Source organism: Lissotriton helveticus, chromosome 3_2 (assembly GCF_964261635.1).
Source record: "Lissotriton helveticus chromosome 3_2, aLisHel1.1, whole genome shotgun sequence".
Classification (NCBI taxonomy): Eukaryota; Metazoa; Chordata; class Amphibia; order Caudata; family Salamandridae; genus Lissotriton; species Lissotriton helveticus.
Genome location: NC_136062.1, coordinates 294861986 through 294878904, shown reverse-complemented (window position 1 = coordinate 294878904; position 16919 = coordinate 294861986). Strand labels below are relative to the sequence as shown.

The 16919-nt window shown below is 42.0% G+C and overlaps 1 protein-coding gene across 1 annotated transcript in view; it reads left to right on the top strand.

The window, feature by feature from the left end:
* LACTB (lactamase beta) overlaps positions 1-16919 on the top strand; it is a 229285-nt gene that overhangs the window by 104519 nt on the left and 107847 nt on the right. The window contains exon 6 of the mRNA XM_078685276.1: positions 3670-3835. Within this exon, the coding sequence (XP_078541402.1) occupies positions 3670-3835 (166 nt within the window). The remainder of the gene's footprint in view (positions 1-3669; positions 3836-16919) is intronic.

Sequence of the window (16919 nt, the reverse complement as noted above, 5' to 3'; positions counted from 1 at the left end):
AGTCTAACATGCAAGTTGTGCATAGGGAAGTAAAAGGGGTACTCTGTGGCATTGGGGTGGGCATTGTGTCATGTATCCGCCACTGCCAATTGAGCCATCCATGCTGTAACAACTTTGGATACCTTCATTGTCTCAGCCCCTAATGTGTCTCTTGTATTATGCCTATATCCACCCCCCCTTTTTAAGTATGCGTGAAGTTATGCCTTTTTGAGATCTTTTTCATTTCTCTGATATTCCAAGTCAGTACCCTATATTTGTTCAGGCTGCTATGTGAGGAGTACTGTTCCATGGGCATTATGTAGTATGATGAACCTATTGTGGTTGGAACCCACACGCTTTCCGCAAACTCATCGGTAGCCGTCCACCTCTTTGCACCTTGAGTGCTGTCATTACCATCTTGTAAACTTTGTTAAACTGAACTCCTAACCGAATAAAATGGCACCCATCTAAAACCATTGTTCAGTAGCTAATTTCTGGAGAAATGTATGTAGTTAGCCTAATAAGGCCGTATGCTATGTTCCAACAGTGAGTCACTGGTGACCCACATTTTAACATCCTCCATATTATTTCTCCACATTGTATGCCTTTGTAGACACCCAGTGTATAGTTAATTAGATCACTTGATAGATATATCTGCTAGAAATGAAGGGTTTACCAGTAGCAGGGTGTAAATGAGCCGTATATAATTTTGCTACGTTGTTTGCCTCCATAGGGGTCAACAGTGGCCATTCAGATTTCACTTTCCAAAGAATCCGTCTCTGAGTCAGTTGGGTCGTCCATTTTTGCTTCCTTGGAGTCACTATGCCATCGCTGCTGTAACACTGGCCTACCTCTCACATTGAACCTGTTGTAGTGTGGATCGTACCTTTTTGTTAAGGAGATGGTTTTTGGTCATACCACTCTTCCGTCCTTGTTGCCTCAGAGAGCGTGTCTTACAAGTTCTCTGATAGTTTTTTTAATACAATCAGTTGCATCCGTAGCATCCTCCAAAAAACAGAGTCTCATTGTCTCATGATTCTAGCTGGAAGTAACAGAGTGCACTTGATCTCCACTTCCTTCAAGTGCCTCTTCATGTCCAGAAAACACAGCCTTTGACGTTGAACCGCTAGGGTATATTCTGGGAACAACCTAACTTTTGCATTGTGCTATGTCTTCTGTACTTGCTGCAGTATCATTATATTGTTATTATTATTTTGACGTTCTAGTAAAGATGCATTACAGCACTGATTGTGATGCCCCCGGAGAAGAGGTCTAGTCTGGGCTCTGTTTGCTCATCCCACCACAAAAAAGTCAAAGACCCTGAGGTGCCACCTTTTTCTAGTTGTCCAAGAAAGTCACTATATTTATGCCCTCCTCCTGCTCAGGTAAACCCATTACTCTAATGTTATTGTTGAAGGATCTCTCTTTCAGGTCCTCTGCCCTCCTCCTAAAATGTGATTCTATTTGTGAATTCCTCCATTTTGCAGTAAGGTTGCATCATCTCCGGAATTAGCTCACTGAGTCGCATTCTGTATGTTTTTTTACCCTGTCTTCAAGCTTCAACTGGTTGTCTCAGAGTAGGCCCTAATCTATGGCAACCAAGTTGATTTTCTGCTCCAGCGTTTCCCTGGTGTGTGATATCACTACCAGTATTTTTTCCAGTTTGACCTGTCTCCGACTCATCTGATGCAAATATCTCTGTTCTTTGTTCTATTTTCCCGTTTGCAGCAAGTTTGCTATGGCACGGATGCATGCTATCTAGTCTTTCTGAAGCTCTTGTTGCTTTTAATCATCCCAATCTGCAAAAACAGGTTAGCTAACTAATATTTGTAATGCTGTTGATGATTACTCCAAAGCTAAAAGCTGAAATAGCTTCAGCCTTCTGACACAGGCCACATTTCACAAGAGATACCAGTCAACCCAAAAAAGAAATATATAACAGAATTCTGCTGTAGTTTTCCTAGGGATATGCATAGGATGACATTCATGCGGCTGACAATAAAAAAAGTGCCTTGTTGGTCCTGAGTTCATCGTTAATAATACCCCAGTCGACAAACTCAGTGCTTCCTTCTACATGCCCTCCAACACACACCCCACAATCACTCAGCATCCATGCACTAGAAACCCCCAATGAGACTGGAGTGTTGGGGACTCAGTGTGGCCACGAACAGTGGGGCCTTTAGTTACATCTGGATCTTCAAGTCCAAGTGCTCCCAGGTCAGGGAGAAGCCCCAAAGAGTGGTGGAACTGGTGGGGGGAAAAAGATTGGCTGTTGTTTACTCAGTTTGCTAGCAGGACAGGACCATTATCCTGAAATACTACCCCATTTTAAAAGGAGCTGCTCAAGAAGGGAAGTAACAGAATTACCTTGCCCATCTTCTGGTCACTGTCTGTCCATCGCCGTCTGGTACTCTGCTTTAGACAGTCCATCCAAACTCCTGCTTCAGACTGGAGCGCACTTGCACGGGAGAGAGTTTTGCACCACCTAGGGCACTGGCTCCTCTGAAGCTTCCTTCATCATCTGGCAGGAGTCATGGGCGTGTCTCGTTATTCGGCCCAGTTGCCACTGTTTCTCTCCAGCAGCCTCAGCTCTCAACTTGGGGTTCGTACCTCGCAACGCCCAGTTGTCGCCTGGCTGTATGGATGAATTCCAGGCCCTGTTCTGGCTGCTCTCAGTGTCGATTATAGCCCTGGCGGGTCTTGGCTTCCAGCCCCATGCTGTACCCCTACAAGGCTTCGGGCACTGGAGCTACAAGGCTGTGCCTGGCTCCGATCAATCTCGGTGGCCCGGGGTACAGGGACATTCCGTGCCCAGGGGTGTCATCCAGACACAAACAGCATGCAGATGCCAGGGGTACAGGGTCAGATGGGCAGCCCTTCCGTTTGCTTTGTCTGATATACTGCTGGGGATTGCTCTGAGCTTAGGCGCGTCCGCAGTCTTTGGCTTCCATGTGAACTGTAAGGCATTTAGCTGTGAACTGCAGTTGCTGCTGTATAGATCAAGGTCATTATTTTTCAGGAGCTTCAAAAATATGCAGAAGATGTTTTTTTATTAGATATTGGCACCAACTTTATTGGATTCCACATCAGATCATTACCGAAACAAGCAGAATCACTCATCCACACCAATCCATTTGTATTGTCTCTGACCCACACAACTACGACCAGAAGTACCCAGGTATGTTGTAAATAACATATTTTTGTTCTTCAAGCTGAAGATAAAACCAGATGTAGGATGCATTTATACCCTGCGCCCTTTTATTCTGTACCAAAGTCAGTGACTACGTTTCAAAGTGTGGAAAAAGCGTTGAATGTTTGCAACAGATCTAATGTGAAGAAAAATTGACATTGTATATATTTCATTGTTAAAGATAAAATAAGAAGGTAATTACTACCTGGAATTACCTGGTCAAATACAGCCTGTGCAGATGAATTTAGTTATGTTACCGTTATAATTCTGTTTCTCAAGCTAAAATCGCAAATCATCCGTCTAAATGTATTGTTGCAGGCGCTATTTTGATGTTCTAGGCACGCCCTGGTGCTGCAAATGGCGATATACCCAAGGTAAAATAATCATAAATGCATTGCACAGTATCACCATGCACCATTCTATATAAAAATGTGTGTTCTGTAATGCTATACTTTTGTTGAAAGTTGTTTTTATTCAGCCTTCCATCCCCTCTTTTCAAGGCAGTCAGTTTTTCTACTCAACACACGCCTGGACCCTTCTGAGTGCTGTGGTGGAGAGAGCATCTGGCGAGAACTTCTTGGATTATATGTTAAAAATGTTCCATGAGATGGGCATGTGCAACACTCTTCAGGACGAGCACGAACCAGTGATCTACAATCGAGCAAGGTAAATGGGAAGGAGGAAGGAGTAGGGTTGCGTGAATAAGTTGATGCATCATCTTTAAAAGAACACATGGCTTTTAGTTGACTTTTCACACTTTTGTATGTGTCAATTGTGGCTGATTAGTACAGATTTAAGAGTTTTTATTTATGCTCGATAGGGCTGGTAACAAATGTTCAGCTCATCAGAAGACGAGGTATACACTTGGTGCTGATAAGTGTTTGCCTAAATTTCAAATGCACAAATTCTTAATAAAACAGCTTGACTAGAGAAAAGCAAAAAATGTAAGGTGGACCATATAATTAGGGAAATCACCGATGACATCCCACTTGGAGGCAGTTTGGTGTTCTGGGTCGTGGTTCTGGGCTTATCACGATTGGACCCGGTGATTGCCCTAATTATATGGTCCACCTTACATTTGTGTGACTATTTGAATATTTCTATCTGGACTTACCTTGGTTCGGTCTTTTCTCACTTACGTGAAGCGTACTTTGCTCTCATAATAATTAGAGTCGACGGGATTTGCCAACTTTCTTGCTGATTTCATCCATCACTGACACTCTCATGTTATATGTTAGGAGTGCTTTACTGATACCCTGAAGAAGTCCATTTGTTTGGACGAAACGCTTCGGGTGTTCATTTCAACTTGGTCGGTTTTAATTTTTTGAATAAATGAAGAATTTATAGAAACATCTCTGGACATGGATCTGATAATTTGATGTGTGATTGCTTACCTTTTTGTGGTGCACCTTTTGCTTTTGCTAGAACTTCTACTGAGCACTTTGTAACATTCCAGTTTCTTCTGCTCTAGTTTTCTGATTTGTTTTCAGCGCACCGTGTGAGCTCTACACTTGCCTCTAATAGTCACCCTGATTGCCTTTTACTGGCTAAACTAAGACCTGTCTCAGGCACCGTTCAGCAAAAAAAATTATTTTCAGATATTGACTTTGTTCTTCAGCACTAAGGGCCACCTCCATCACAACATGGTTGTGGTCAGAAAAATTGACAGATCCTGTCTCAGAGGAATCGTGAGAGTTAAAGTAGAAAGAACAATCTTACACCCTAAATGGATCTCTTGACATCACAAAAGGACAATTCCTGATGTGGCTGGTCAGTCTCTGTCAAAGCCACCTATGACCAGTATCAGTCCAATCAATACCTGCCCAATGAAGCGTTAATGGTCATATTTTGGTTGCCTGTTAAACTTACCTCTTCCTGCTCAAACTTGATATTGTAGCAGTGTTGCAGTAGTGTCCTTTCACCCACCAGTAGCCACATAAACCATCAGCACTTGGGGGTCAAGCCCATAGAGCAAAGATTTGAAGGATCGAAGACCAATTGAATTGCGTATTTAGCGGGGAGTTAGAAAGTATCTGCGGTGGCTCTTGCCTAACCATGCCCCCAAGCTTCTGCTAGTTCAGTTAAAATAGTTACATAGGACAAACATGGCCAGAGACTCAAAGAAGGGTCATACCCCGGTACTGCGAACCGATGACATGCTTTTATTGCCCATGCACCTCATTTTGGTCACAAACCACTGAATAATGAGGCATACGTTGTGAAGCTTATTCTGTCCGCGGATCCCCTTACCTTGACACCTACAATGCCAACCATGGTCTGTAGTACTAGGACCAATATCGCTTACCCCAGCTGCCATTTAAGGTGTCAAAGAACCACAGACACTGCAACCCTTTTTTTATATATCAATCATGGGGTACCCCTGTTTAGTGCTCCCCCAAAACCCACGTAGGTGTGGGTTAGTGTGTGCTCCCTATAAGTGACTTTTGGAATTTTAAATGGCAGCCACAAAATAAATTTTCCACTTGCGTCCAGCCAATCAGAGCACCCTGTTCTATGGTTCCTAGTTTGGAATCTGCGATCTGAAACTGAGATTGGAGAAAAGGCTTTCTTGTCCAGTCAGATTACTTTATTATTTTCGGGGGGATTTACCCAACATCCATGGATCGGATCTACAAATCCTTTGCTATTAAAACGGTGAAGATATTAAAGAGTGAAAACCTTTTAAAGCCACAAGTTTTTTTAAATATCAGATCTAAAAAAAAATAATAATAATTTAAACCGAACATATTTACACTGAACCAATGAAAGAAAGTTTTCTGAGTAAAGTTCTGTTTTTGAGGCAAGTTTGGTGTAAATGCTTTCTGTTGTTTCGGCTGAAGGCACAATCAAAATTTCCTACAGGAGCTAAGAGGGGAAACACTTCTGTTTTCAGCCCCTCAACACTTGAATCTTTTTTTCTTCTAAATGGATCTGTACGAAAATTGGCATGCTGGGCCTTCGATTACCACACGTAAGGATTTCCAAATTTGGTGCAGAACTGTCCATGGCGGTCAACATTTATAGGCAAAGTAAAATGTCTTTTCAATGGCAAGTGTAGCTGAATTGTAACCACATAGTAGTGACTGATGCTATGTAAATAATATGTAGCCAAAAGGAAAAAATGATGGACGGAATGTTGAACAATGCAAACATTCACCCCCAGTCACAAGGGTCTGGTTTGAATCCATTGTTCTTTTGCTCACCAGGCCTCCCCAGTTTGGACCCAGCCATATGCAAATCAGTCTTGACCCTACCCCTCATGGGAACAGCCCAGACTTAACTGCCAAGCCAGGTCCTTCCTGGACCAGAAATAAGCATCCTGGGACAGGTTTCAGGGCTTCTCATCAGCCAGGCTAGCTCAAAGCCAGTGCACGGGACCCCAGTCTTGACCCTGTTCCCCATAGGAACAGTCCAGCCCGAAATGCCAGGGCATTTCCTTCCTGAACTGGATACAAGCATTCCTGGACCAGTTTCGGGGCATCAACCCTCATCAGCCAGGCTAGCTTGAATCCAGTGGGACGGAGAGCATGGGACCCACATCTGGGCAAACCTGTACCACTCAGCATGACAAATGCAAAAAGAACAAGTGATGGACCGAATGCAGAACAATGTCATACATTGACCCCAGTACAGGAATTTTGGCCTAAATCCATTGTTTTTTGCTCCCCACGCCATTCCAGTTTATACCCAGCCATATGCAAATCAGTCTTGACCCTGTTCCCCATGGGAACAATCCAGCCTGAACTGCCAGGCCAGGGCCTCCCTGGACTGGAAACGAGCATCCTAGGACCGGTTTCAGGGTATGTCGTCCTTCTTCAGCCAGGCTAGCTTGACTCCAGTGACATGGAGAGCACAGGACCCATGTCTGGGCATACCTGTCCCACTCTGTGCTGAACTGGATGCATGCCTTCATGTACAGAGGAAGAAAACGTTTAAAAAAAAGTCCTCTTCCAAGTCCAGAACTCAAATCATTATTCAATACCACATGTGTGGATCATTTGTGGACCACATTCACCAAGAAGAGGACAAAACCCTAATGAATAGCATGCAGTAATTGAATACCGATTTTCTAGCACTGACTATTTTCACTCTTCTTCAGGAGTTGGTACTGGTGTACACCAAACATCTCCGTCTTGGTCACCCTGATAAGGCAGTGGACTGCCCAACCCATCCTTCTATTTGTTGAGAATTATGTTTAAGATTTTGGCATTTGTTCTGTCACCAGACATCTGCCTCTGGCTAAAAATAAAAACATTTTCACTCGACCATGCTCTACATGGATTTGAAATTGAAAGTCAGGTACTTCAACTTGCTCTTAAGCGTACTAAGCCAACCAGAACTCGCGCCTTCTGCTGGTAGAACACTCTGGGTATATGCGTTTTAGCAGATGCAGCATTCGGCATGACCGTCCTATGTAACCGGTTCTGTTTATGCCCTTACAGGCCTATGGTCACACACGCCCTTTTAGCGTTTTGTTGCTTATAATAATTATTTTCACAGTCTGTATCAGTTGTTCGAACTGAACTGAAAATAACTTTACCTGTTATTGTGCCCAACTAGAAGCAGTTAGTTCCCAATATAATTTGTTTCCTCAACACTACTATTTCTAGACCCGTCTCAGTTAGGACCCATTCTTAACTTAGTATGAGGTGTGCCATTGTGATTCTTTCCAATATGGGTAGCCTCCAGTCTTGTCTGAATCTGGTCCATACAGCCATTCAAAAAATAAAAAATTGTAATCATACTTTATGCTGACTTTTGCTTTTATATCAATCGGGGATATGTTTTTCAGGTCAAGCTGCACTGAAGAAAAGTTTCATTTCTGTAAAGCTTCTCTTCCGGGTTGTTTGTAACTTTTTGTGTTTGTTAAAACTTCTTTTGTGGCTAATTGAAATATCTCTTGCATTGTTCAGTGATGTGTATATATTTTGTTTGCGTCTATCAAGCACCTTTATTGGCAAAAAGAAATAACGTGAACATTTTGCAGATATATCAGTGTCTCCGCATTGGGTCTTTTTGAGAGATTATGGAGCAGGCCTGCACTCATATCCTAGCTGTTGCAGACAGCCATTACCAGTACAGGTTCTGCCCCACTGTTTTCGTTTTCCTTGGTTTTTGATTGTGACACATTAGGTTTCTTTATTGAAGTACATTATATCTGAACCAGTCCTCATGCCTCTGCACTCTGTTGTGAATGTTCAGTTTTGCACAATCCCTCTTCAGGCTAACAGTACTTAAACTCCAATGTACCTCCTGTTTAACAATGCATCTGTGTCAGATCGTGTTAGTAGACGACATAGTAGCGTGGGCAAAAACCGAGAATCTAGCCGATGAATGTATTGAACATTTGTCTGCTCTCTCTGTTCTCCGAGTTAGCTGTCCTATGGTTCTAGCTTGTTCCGGTCCAGAACATGGTATCATGCAAGCCTGGGCTTCTTTTAGCTCTTTTATCAGGGAATATTCAAACGTTGGCATGAATTGACTCTGACTTTGGGTGTCTCTGTGTTAGAGTGAAATCTGTAATGGTCTGCTTTGCGGAAGTATAGTGCCTACGTATACTTGCACTGCAGTGGATGTGAATGAGGCCATTTATGTTTCCCACAGCACCTTGGAGGACAGGGCCTACCCATTGTCCGCACCCAGGGCCCCTGGCGTAAGCTCTTTCTAAATAGAGCTATATGCAGCACAGTAATATATATTTTATATGTATCTCTGGTCGCAGGATCGAGGGAGACCTAAGAAAATGAATATTGCTGTATCCTACAGCCTTGTGTAGGTGCCTTTTTCATTTGGGGGTGGGGGTGGGGGTGGGGGTGGGGGGGGGGGAGTGGGAGTGGGAGTGGGGGGGGTGGGGTGGGGTGTGTGTGTGTGTGTGTGTGTGTGTGTGTGTGTGTGTGTGTGTGTGTATTTTCGGCTCACGAAGAAAAGGCGGAATTGTTGTTGATATATATAAATTTTTTATATTAACCCTTTCAATGCTGCACCGTGTCTCTGTCCTTGCACAGCACCTACAGATGTTAGCGAGCACATTTGGTAACACGTGGCCTAGAGACTGCTCCAAACTCTGCTAAATTTTCATCAAGCTGGGAGCCCTGCCTAGGATTATTTACTCAAAAAAGAAATCTGAACAAAAATAATGTTACTAAGGAACAACTACTGAGAAAAGTCATAATAACAAACATATTTTTCATTGTGTTTTCCGATTAGTTAAAAAAAGACGAGATAATTAATGGTGATAAAGGTGCTAAAAAGGGATAGAGTCATGATTTAGTTTGAGGAATATGGTTCTGTTACTAATAAAGGCAAGGGACAGGGTTCGAGTATACGTTAAGTTTAGAGTTTGTAAGAGAAGACCATTGATTAGTGTTAAGGTACATTATGTTAAAAGTTTAAAAGAAGGTTGACGATATATATTGATGTTTTAAGAGGGTTTGTTGTTGTGCTTTCATTTTTGGAATCTTGTTTGTCTGTAAAAGTGTTGCTCTGGATTCCTCACCCATGCCCTTCAGTGCTGCCTTGGACTCTGTTCCAACCCAAAGAGTACCTATGCTGGTGCACTGCTATCTTGTTCTCTCGTGGTGTGTTTCTCGACCATGAGGCTCGGGGAAACATGCAACTGTTATTATTCAGCCTGTCTTGTTTCCAGTGCAACAAGCCCCTTGTCGTTCTGCTGCAGATAGGCTTGTGGTTCAGCCCCAGATGGGTTTCTCTCTCATCCCCATGAATAATATGTTACCTAACAACCAGTGCTGCTGACTTCGGAGCTGGGGAACGAGGCTCGACTCCCGGCATGGGCTCAACATCCTGTGATTCTGGGCAATATCGTCCCATGACCCCAAAAAATAATTCTGACCTTATGTGATGTAATCGGGTGCTCGAGTAATTCACTGTAAATGACCTTGGGCCAAATTCACTGTATATAAAAATGTTTAATAAAATGGAAGGTTATCTGATGTAGAATATTCGGCTTAAGAGTGCCTCCCATCATGTAACACCCTCTATCTCCCATCCTGAGAACATCTCTATCTTCTCCTATAGGGCTTTGATAATGTATTTCACATCTTGATAGCTGGTTGTTTTCTGGGAAAATGTGAACAGCAGCAAAATGGTACACATCCCTTGTCTGTGAGCAGTACTTTGCGAATGAATGTATTTCCTGGTCATCTTAATAGTTCTTTCTCGGGAACCTCCAAATCTGCCCTGCTGTTGTGAATTGAAGAAAGTAAGATGTTGGAGAATGTAGGTTCTCTAGTTCCCCATCTACCCTGCGTTCGAGCAATTCTCGGTTCTATTTTGGGACAGTTCTTAAAACATTTGTGGTTGCACAGATCGTTGAGTATGTAGTTGGACCACGACATTCTAAAGACATACCTTTGGTACCTTTTTGCCACTAATATGAGATCTCTTATCTGAGCTTGGTGAGTTACGTTTCTAAGAAAGAAGGCAGGAGGCAGAATTGCAAACATTCAGTTTTTTAGATAGCTGCTATACTGCATCTATGTAAATGTTGGTGGCTCACAAAAATGTCAAGGTATTTAATTTCATGTTGGCAGAAAACATTTGTGCCATCTGTACACGTTTTAGGGATTATAAGCTTGCTGTTGGACTTTTCAGTTTTCTGAACTTCACTGACCTGCGTCCAGTTTTATTTTGTCTGACTTTACTCTGCCACAAAATTGCCTGGAAGGGTTTGAGCAGGATTTGTTGACTCAGCTGGCTCAGCAAATGGACTGTAACTGGATCTGGGAGGTGGAAAAACCTTTGAGGTATGTGGATTTGGAATGGTAGCAAGCAGATTTCCTGTTGAAATAAATGTAACCTTTGTTTTTTATCTGCCTTTTTCGATCACACGTATTGTGATTCATAGAAAAGTGAAGAGGAAAATGTTTAGTTAAATCTTAAACAAAAAGGGAAACTTGTTTTTCTTGGACTTTGAGGCTGCTGTTGCAGTAATAATATAAAAATGGCATGTTTTAATATAGCTCCGTGATCACCGTGGTTGTACTGTTTCATAGCACTACAAGTAAATTCTTACTATTAAACAAGTCACATTATCAGCATCAGAAGGAAAGCAATGGGTTTCAATTGTGGTTTAGTTACTTGCTACAGAATTTAAAATGTACTCTTCAAAAGCACCAAGTACACCTCCAGGGCACAGCACTTGCGTTCCTTATAAAAGACTGGACTTTTCTTGGAATTAGAATGCACAGCTTGGGAGCAGCTAACTGATTGGGTATGTTGTTTCTCAGTTGTCATTATCTTTAGGAGTATGTTTGCTTTCCTAAAAGATTTGGAATGCAAGATATGCATAGCCCCTTGGCACAGGAAAAATAACCATGTTATCAATACTAAGCATGTAAAAGAAGTAAGTTAGTAGGATTGTGTAGGGCACTTACATTAACAATACTTTGTTAGTATGGTAAAATCAAATCCTAGCCCTGTATTGCCAAGCCAGTTTTGAAGACCTCATGGAACCTGCTACTTTGTGAACCATAGCATACACAATGATGTCATGTTTGTAAGTATGCAGAACTAGGCCAAACATGTAACCTATCCTCACTCATCGAAGGGGAATGAACACGCTTTTTGAAGAATGAACAGTAGAGACATGATGGCCCTGAAATCCTCAAACCCTCTGTTTATGTATAATACCAATCAGATTTTAAAGGATAATGTTATCAGGGTGTTAAGGTCCCTACCGCTGTAACCACTTAAACCCTGTTGAAGTACAACATTAACTTTGCAAGTGTGATAGATTATCTGTAATGTTTAACCCTGAAGTTAATCTGTCCTCCCCGTCAACAAAATAAGGGTGTTTGATCCAGTTTCTGACGACCATAGTAAATCTTTTTCCTTTCCTCTGCTTCTGTTGTCTCCCCCGCAGCGACCCTTTTCTACTAAGCTCTTCACTGCATTAATTCTCCTTATTTCCCACTGTAGTTAACAAAATTCTACTTTAAGAGATATATCCCTCCTAAAGTATAGACCAGAATATAATCATGGACCACTTAATCATAAGTGGGTTGATCTGGCATTATTCTGTTTACCTCTCCATTTCCTACCTCTTCTCCTGCATCACTGTACCATAAAGCAGAATGTGGTATGCAGTCCCTCACATACTTGTATGCCATCCCATACTTTGCGATATTCTTTAAACTTACGTTTGTTCTGCACAATTCTGGATTGTTGGCTTATAAACAGTTGGAACTGGAAGACCGTCTAGGTCGATCTTTAAGCTGTTTTTTTTCTGTAACTTATCCTGAATAAATATTTTCCACTCGCTGTGTGAACCCACCTTTTTTCACTGGTAAAGATGTGGTCCAGTGACTCCTCCCTCAGTAATCTGTTTATGGGTTGTTTTACCAGGATTTGCAGAAGACGTAAGTGTCCAGCGCAATTCTACTGCAATGACGTGTCCCTCCAAAAATTCCACTTGTGTTTGCCACTACAGTGTTTGCTAAGCGCCACGGAAAGGGTTCCTATTTTTAGGAAATGTAGTCACTTTACCGTTCCATCAAATTTGTATCTCTGCTGAACTAGTCAGATACCTGCTTGTACTTAAACTACGTGTTTAAAGAAAGACAAGGGGACCCGAAAATGTAGGCAAGGACCGTGGGCATCAGTATTTTGAGAGAACAGTGGTCCTTGTTAAGGAGCTAATGTAGGTACACAATCAATATAGACTAGAATCAGTACTATATTACTTCTGTCCAGCCGGACAGTGCATTTTTAATGAGTGACAAGTTTAGAATCTTAATACAAAACAATATTTTGTCTGGCTGGACAGAAGTAATATAGTACTGATTCTAGTCTATATTGATTGTATACCTACATTAGCTCAATGTACTTAAACTACAGCATTATGCAACATTTACCTCAGTCAGTGAGAACCTTTCCAGCCCAGGATGATGTAGTCTTTTGACTAGATGGTGATGTCTCCTGTATGATTGCTCTCTCACAATGCACCTGATTACATGCATTAGGAGAAGAGCGCTTCTCGTGCTATTATTTTTTTCATTCTGTAGCATATTGTGGTTGCGAGTGCACATCTCACATTAATGTTAGTCTGTTCTGGGCACACAACATCTTCGGGCACTGCTCTTTGTGTTTTTTATGATGTGTATAGTTGGTATTTGGTCTGGAGCCATTAAACCTTGTATTGTCAAAGTTGAGGGGTACAATGCTGCCTTTGTCTTCTTATACTGGTCCTTAACATTGTAGAGCTATGAAATGGTAAAATGTGAACATAGAATACTATCCTTTAAGTATTGTTTGTGTTCATGTATTCAACTTAGTGCTGTGGCTTATCACTCAAGGGGACACAGTCATGTTCCTGAAGGCATTTTTATTCATGGATGTGAAGTTGTTTTTGGCTACGGATGCAGTACAGGTAGGCTTGATGGAAATATTGTGCTGTGCCTTTTCATCCAAGTGATATTCTGCAAGGTGTTTCACATAGTTTGAGCAGAGTTTGGTGAGACACTGTTCTTGTGATGGAGACTTTACTGTAACTTATTGAATGTCCATATTTGTGACAAAAGCCCTATTTCATGGGTTTTGCAAAAGGACTCTAGCACTGGTAGATTTAAGCCATATACTCTGAACTGACAAGAGGTTTGAGAATCCAGTTGTGTACTAGTCACATACATACAGCTTTGGGTACCTGAGGAGAGCTAAAACTATATCTGGTACAACTTTTGTGTTTTTTTGTTTAGTAAAGTGTGGGTTACTAAAGAGTGCTTTTTTCTGGTACTACCCTTCTGCTGCTATGTTTTCAGCCAACGCCAGATGGTCCTGCAATAAAATGAGGCTCATGGAAAAGTATTTGCCTGTTATTCATCTGAGATGAGTGGTCCAAGCCATGAAGAAGAAGTTACTCCATTGTTTTGGGCCAGAAGAACAGTCTGTGTATGAAAACTTGCCAATAGTTACAGCTACCTAAAGTCAAGCAAATCAATGTAAATTTGCAATTAGAGATTAGAAGCATACTAGAACACAAACATTAGTGTAGTGTTATAGAGACACCATTCTGGGAGTCCTACACAGAGGACTTGTGAATGGTTGGAATGGTACATCCCTACATTCAGGTTTAGCCACCATTTACAGTTTTGAAACACAAAATGACTTAAACTGGATTATCTTGCTGAAGGCCCGTCCATTGTTGCAGTGGTGGTGAAGACTGTGCTATACTCAATGGAGTGTGATAAAGCATTTGAGAAGCATATTGAAGTCCCATGTCAGTGAATTTCATGCTTTAACCCACAGAAGTGGTGCAAAGAATAGATGTGTAAATACGAAGGCTGATAGAAAGGACAAACAAACAATCTATCAGGAATTTTTAATTTATATAGCACAGCTACTCACCCATATGGGTCATAAGACACTGAAGGGGAGGGAGTGTGGGTGGGGGAGGAGGCTGCTGATCAATCTGGGGGGTGTGGGAGGGGTTCCCAGAGCGGCGGGCCACCAAGTGTCGTCTCCGGCTAATGGGGCGGGTCCTAGGATGAGTACTCGGTCTGGTCTGAGTTGAGTTTGAGGCAGCTATCTTTCATCCAGTTGGCCGCAGCCTTCATCCCGCTGTGGAAGTTGGTTCTGGCAGTTGTAGGTTTGTTGGTGACGGAAAGGATCAGCTGGGTGTCGGTGGCATAGGAGATGATGTTGAGTTCATGGTTTCTGACGATGGCCGCGATCATGGATTGAAACAGTTACCGGCCCGTGAATATCTCATGGCAAAAAGGGGTCACTTTGTGAAATGCTGTGAAAATAATTCTAAAGTGAAGAGGATTTATGTAAATAACTTCAGTATAGTGTTAGTGAATAGCACAGAAGACCACTAGATACATTTTAATATAAGATCACTCATATTTCAGAAAAAATTTAGAGATTTGTAATGAAGCTACAGATGTCAATAGTTATCATGGTCGGGGTAGTTCCTCTTTGGCCAGGTGGTTACAAGGGGTGGAACCACGTGGCTGTTACTGCTTTCGCGGGGAGACCTGAAGGTCAGACCTTGATGCCCTTGCACATCTGTTAGGGTGTCATGCTTAATCATTGGGCCCTCCTCGTCTGGTCGGCGCTGCAATGCCTGACGGGCCTGGGGACTTTTGGTCAGAGATCTTTTGATCTGAAAACGCCTTTTATGCGAATGCATGTGAGAGGGTTCTGCGAGAGTGTGACGAATGAAAAGTAAGGGGTGCCTTAAATAGGTTCTGGTACTCTGAAAACAGTTTTAATAAGGAAAGGGTACACGGACTAAATATAAACAGTGGTTTATTGTGTGGTCTCAATGTACCAAGATAGCTGTTAATAGAGTACGATCAACACATTTTGTACCTGGAAAGCCCAAGGGTCGGAGAGCACTACATCAGGACCAAAAAATAGAGTGACTCGGCGCCCCCCTCAGGGGCATCAGATCTTCTTTCCAATAAAGGATTGCTGACCAATGTGAATGATACTGTACCTGGATGGTTGCAGCAAAATTCCACCCCAAGTTGAGCAGAACAGTGCTTCTTAGGCTAAGTGGCATTTGTGAGGTGCTCGGGATACTGCTGTACAACCTACTCGCCTTCAAAGTGCCTGGAACAGATGTCAGACAGGAGAGTCTGGGGATATACCAAATGCTTCAATGGATGATTTATCACTGGTTTGGTATTCTAGAGGAAACAAACAGAAGGTCCAGCATGTACCATAGCTATAGGTGATATCAAGGAACTCAAGGAACATCCATGTCAAAGGTGTTTGAAAAAAAAGAAATTCATCCATGCTGAGCATTTATCGAGGAGTTTCAAGTCTTTGAATTCATTTGTCCACCATAGAAGGACCAATATTGGGCCTTCCTGTGGTTCACAAGGTACCGAGCATACCAGTGACCTTAACGGAACCATTTAAAGGATAATTGAGAGTCTTTGCAAATCTAAGGCTATTAAGCTTGTTGAGCCACAGTATTCGTACGTGTCGAATAGAGGGGGTTGAAAGAAAATCAGTGGTTATAGACAGGCAGTCATTCCATAACCCATAGGAAATTATCGTAGCTGCCGTAAAGAAAACAGTATATTTATGTTCTGAATTTCATCATCTCTTTACCATTGTATCAGAATGTAGAGATCATGACTTTCATAAACCATTGCATTGTGTAACATTTTCTGCATAATCTAGTGTTCACTGCCATGATATTCCAGAAAGAGTGATGTTTAATTTGTTCAGTGGCATGTCTGAGGCACACTTTTTAGACTTTTTCTGGTGTACAGGCGATAGTAGGGAGTAAAATAAGAGTATGTGGGATTTATAGAGGAACGAATGAACACTTGTCAATGATTACTAGCTTTAGGAAGCATTGCTTGTCACGAGGGAGATAAATGTAAGATCTAATCTAAACATCAGTTGTGGCTGCAATGATAATAAGAGCAAAACATGTATTTTGTTGGCATCATAAAGTTATTCTCTTCCCTGTAACTTTGCTGCCAGGCTTACCTGCCTAGAAACATCTACTAAACAGACTGTTGCTTTCAACAACAAGCTCTTATTCATCAATGTAAACATTTACTGTCCTATCGATTAGATTGATGCTCTGCTTCATTATTCCGGTGACTTAGCTGTCCACAAAGCTTTGAAGACATCCCCATTGTGAACATGAATCTAATAGCCTGTTATTTATATCCAGCTATTGTTTCATGTTGAAGGCCTGAGTCCAGATTGATGTGGTTCTGTAGATCAGGGCATTATGATGTGCCTGTAACTGACAGCCCCCATA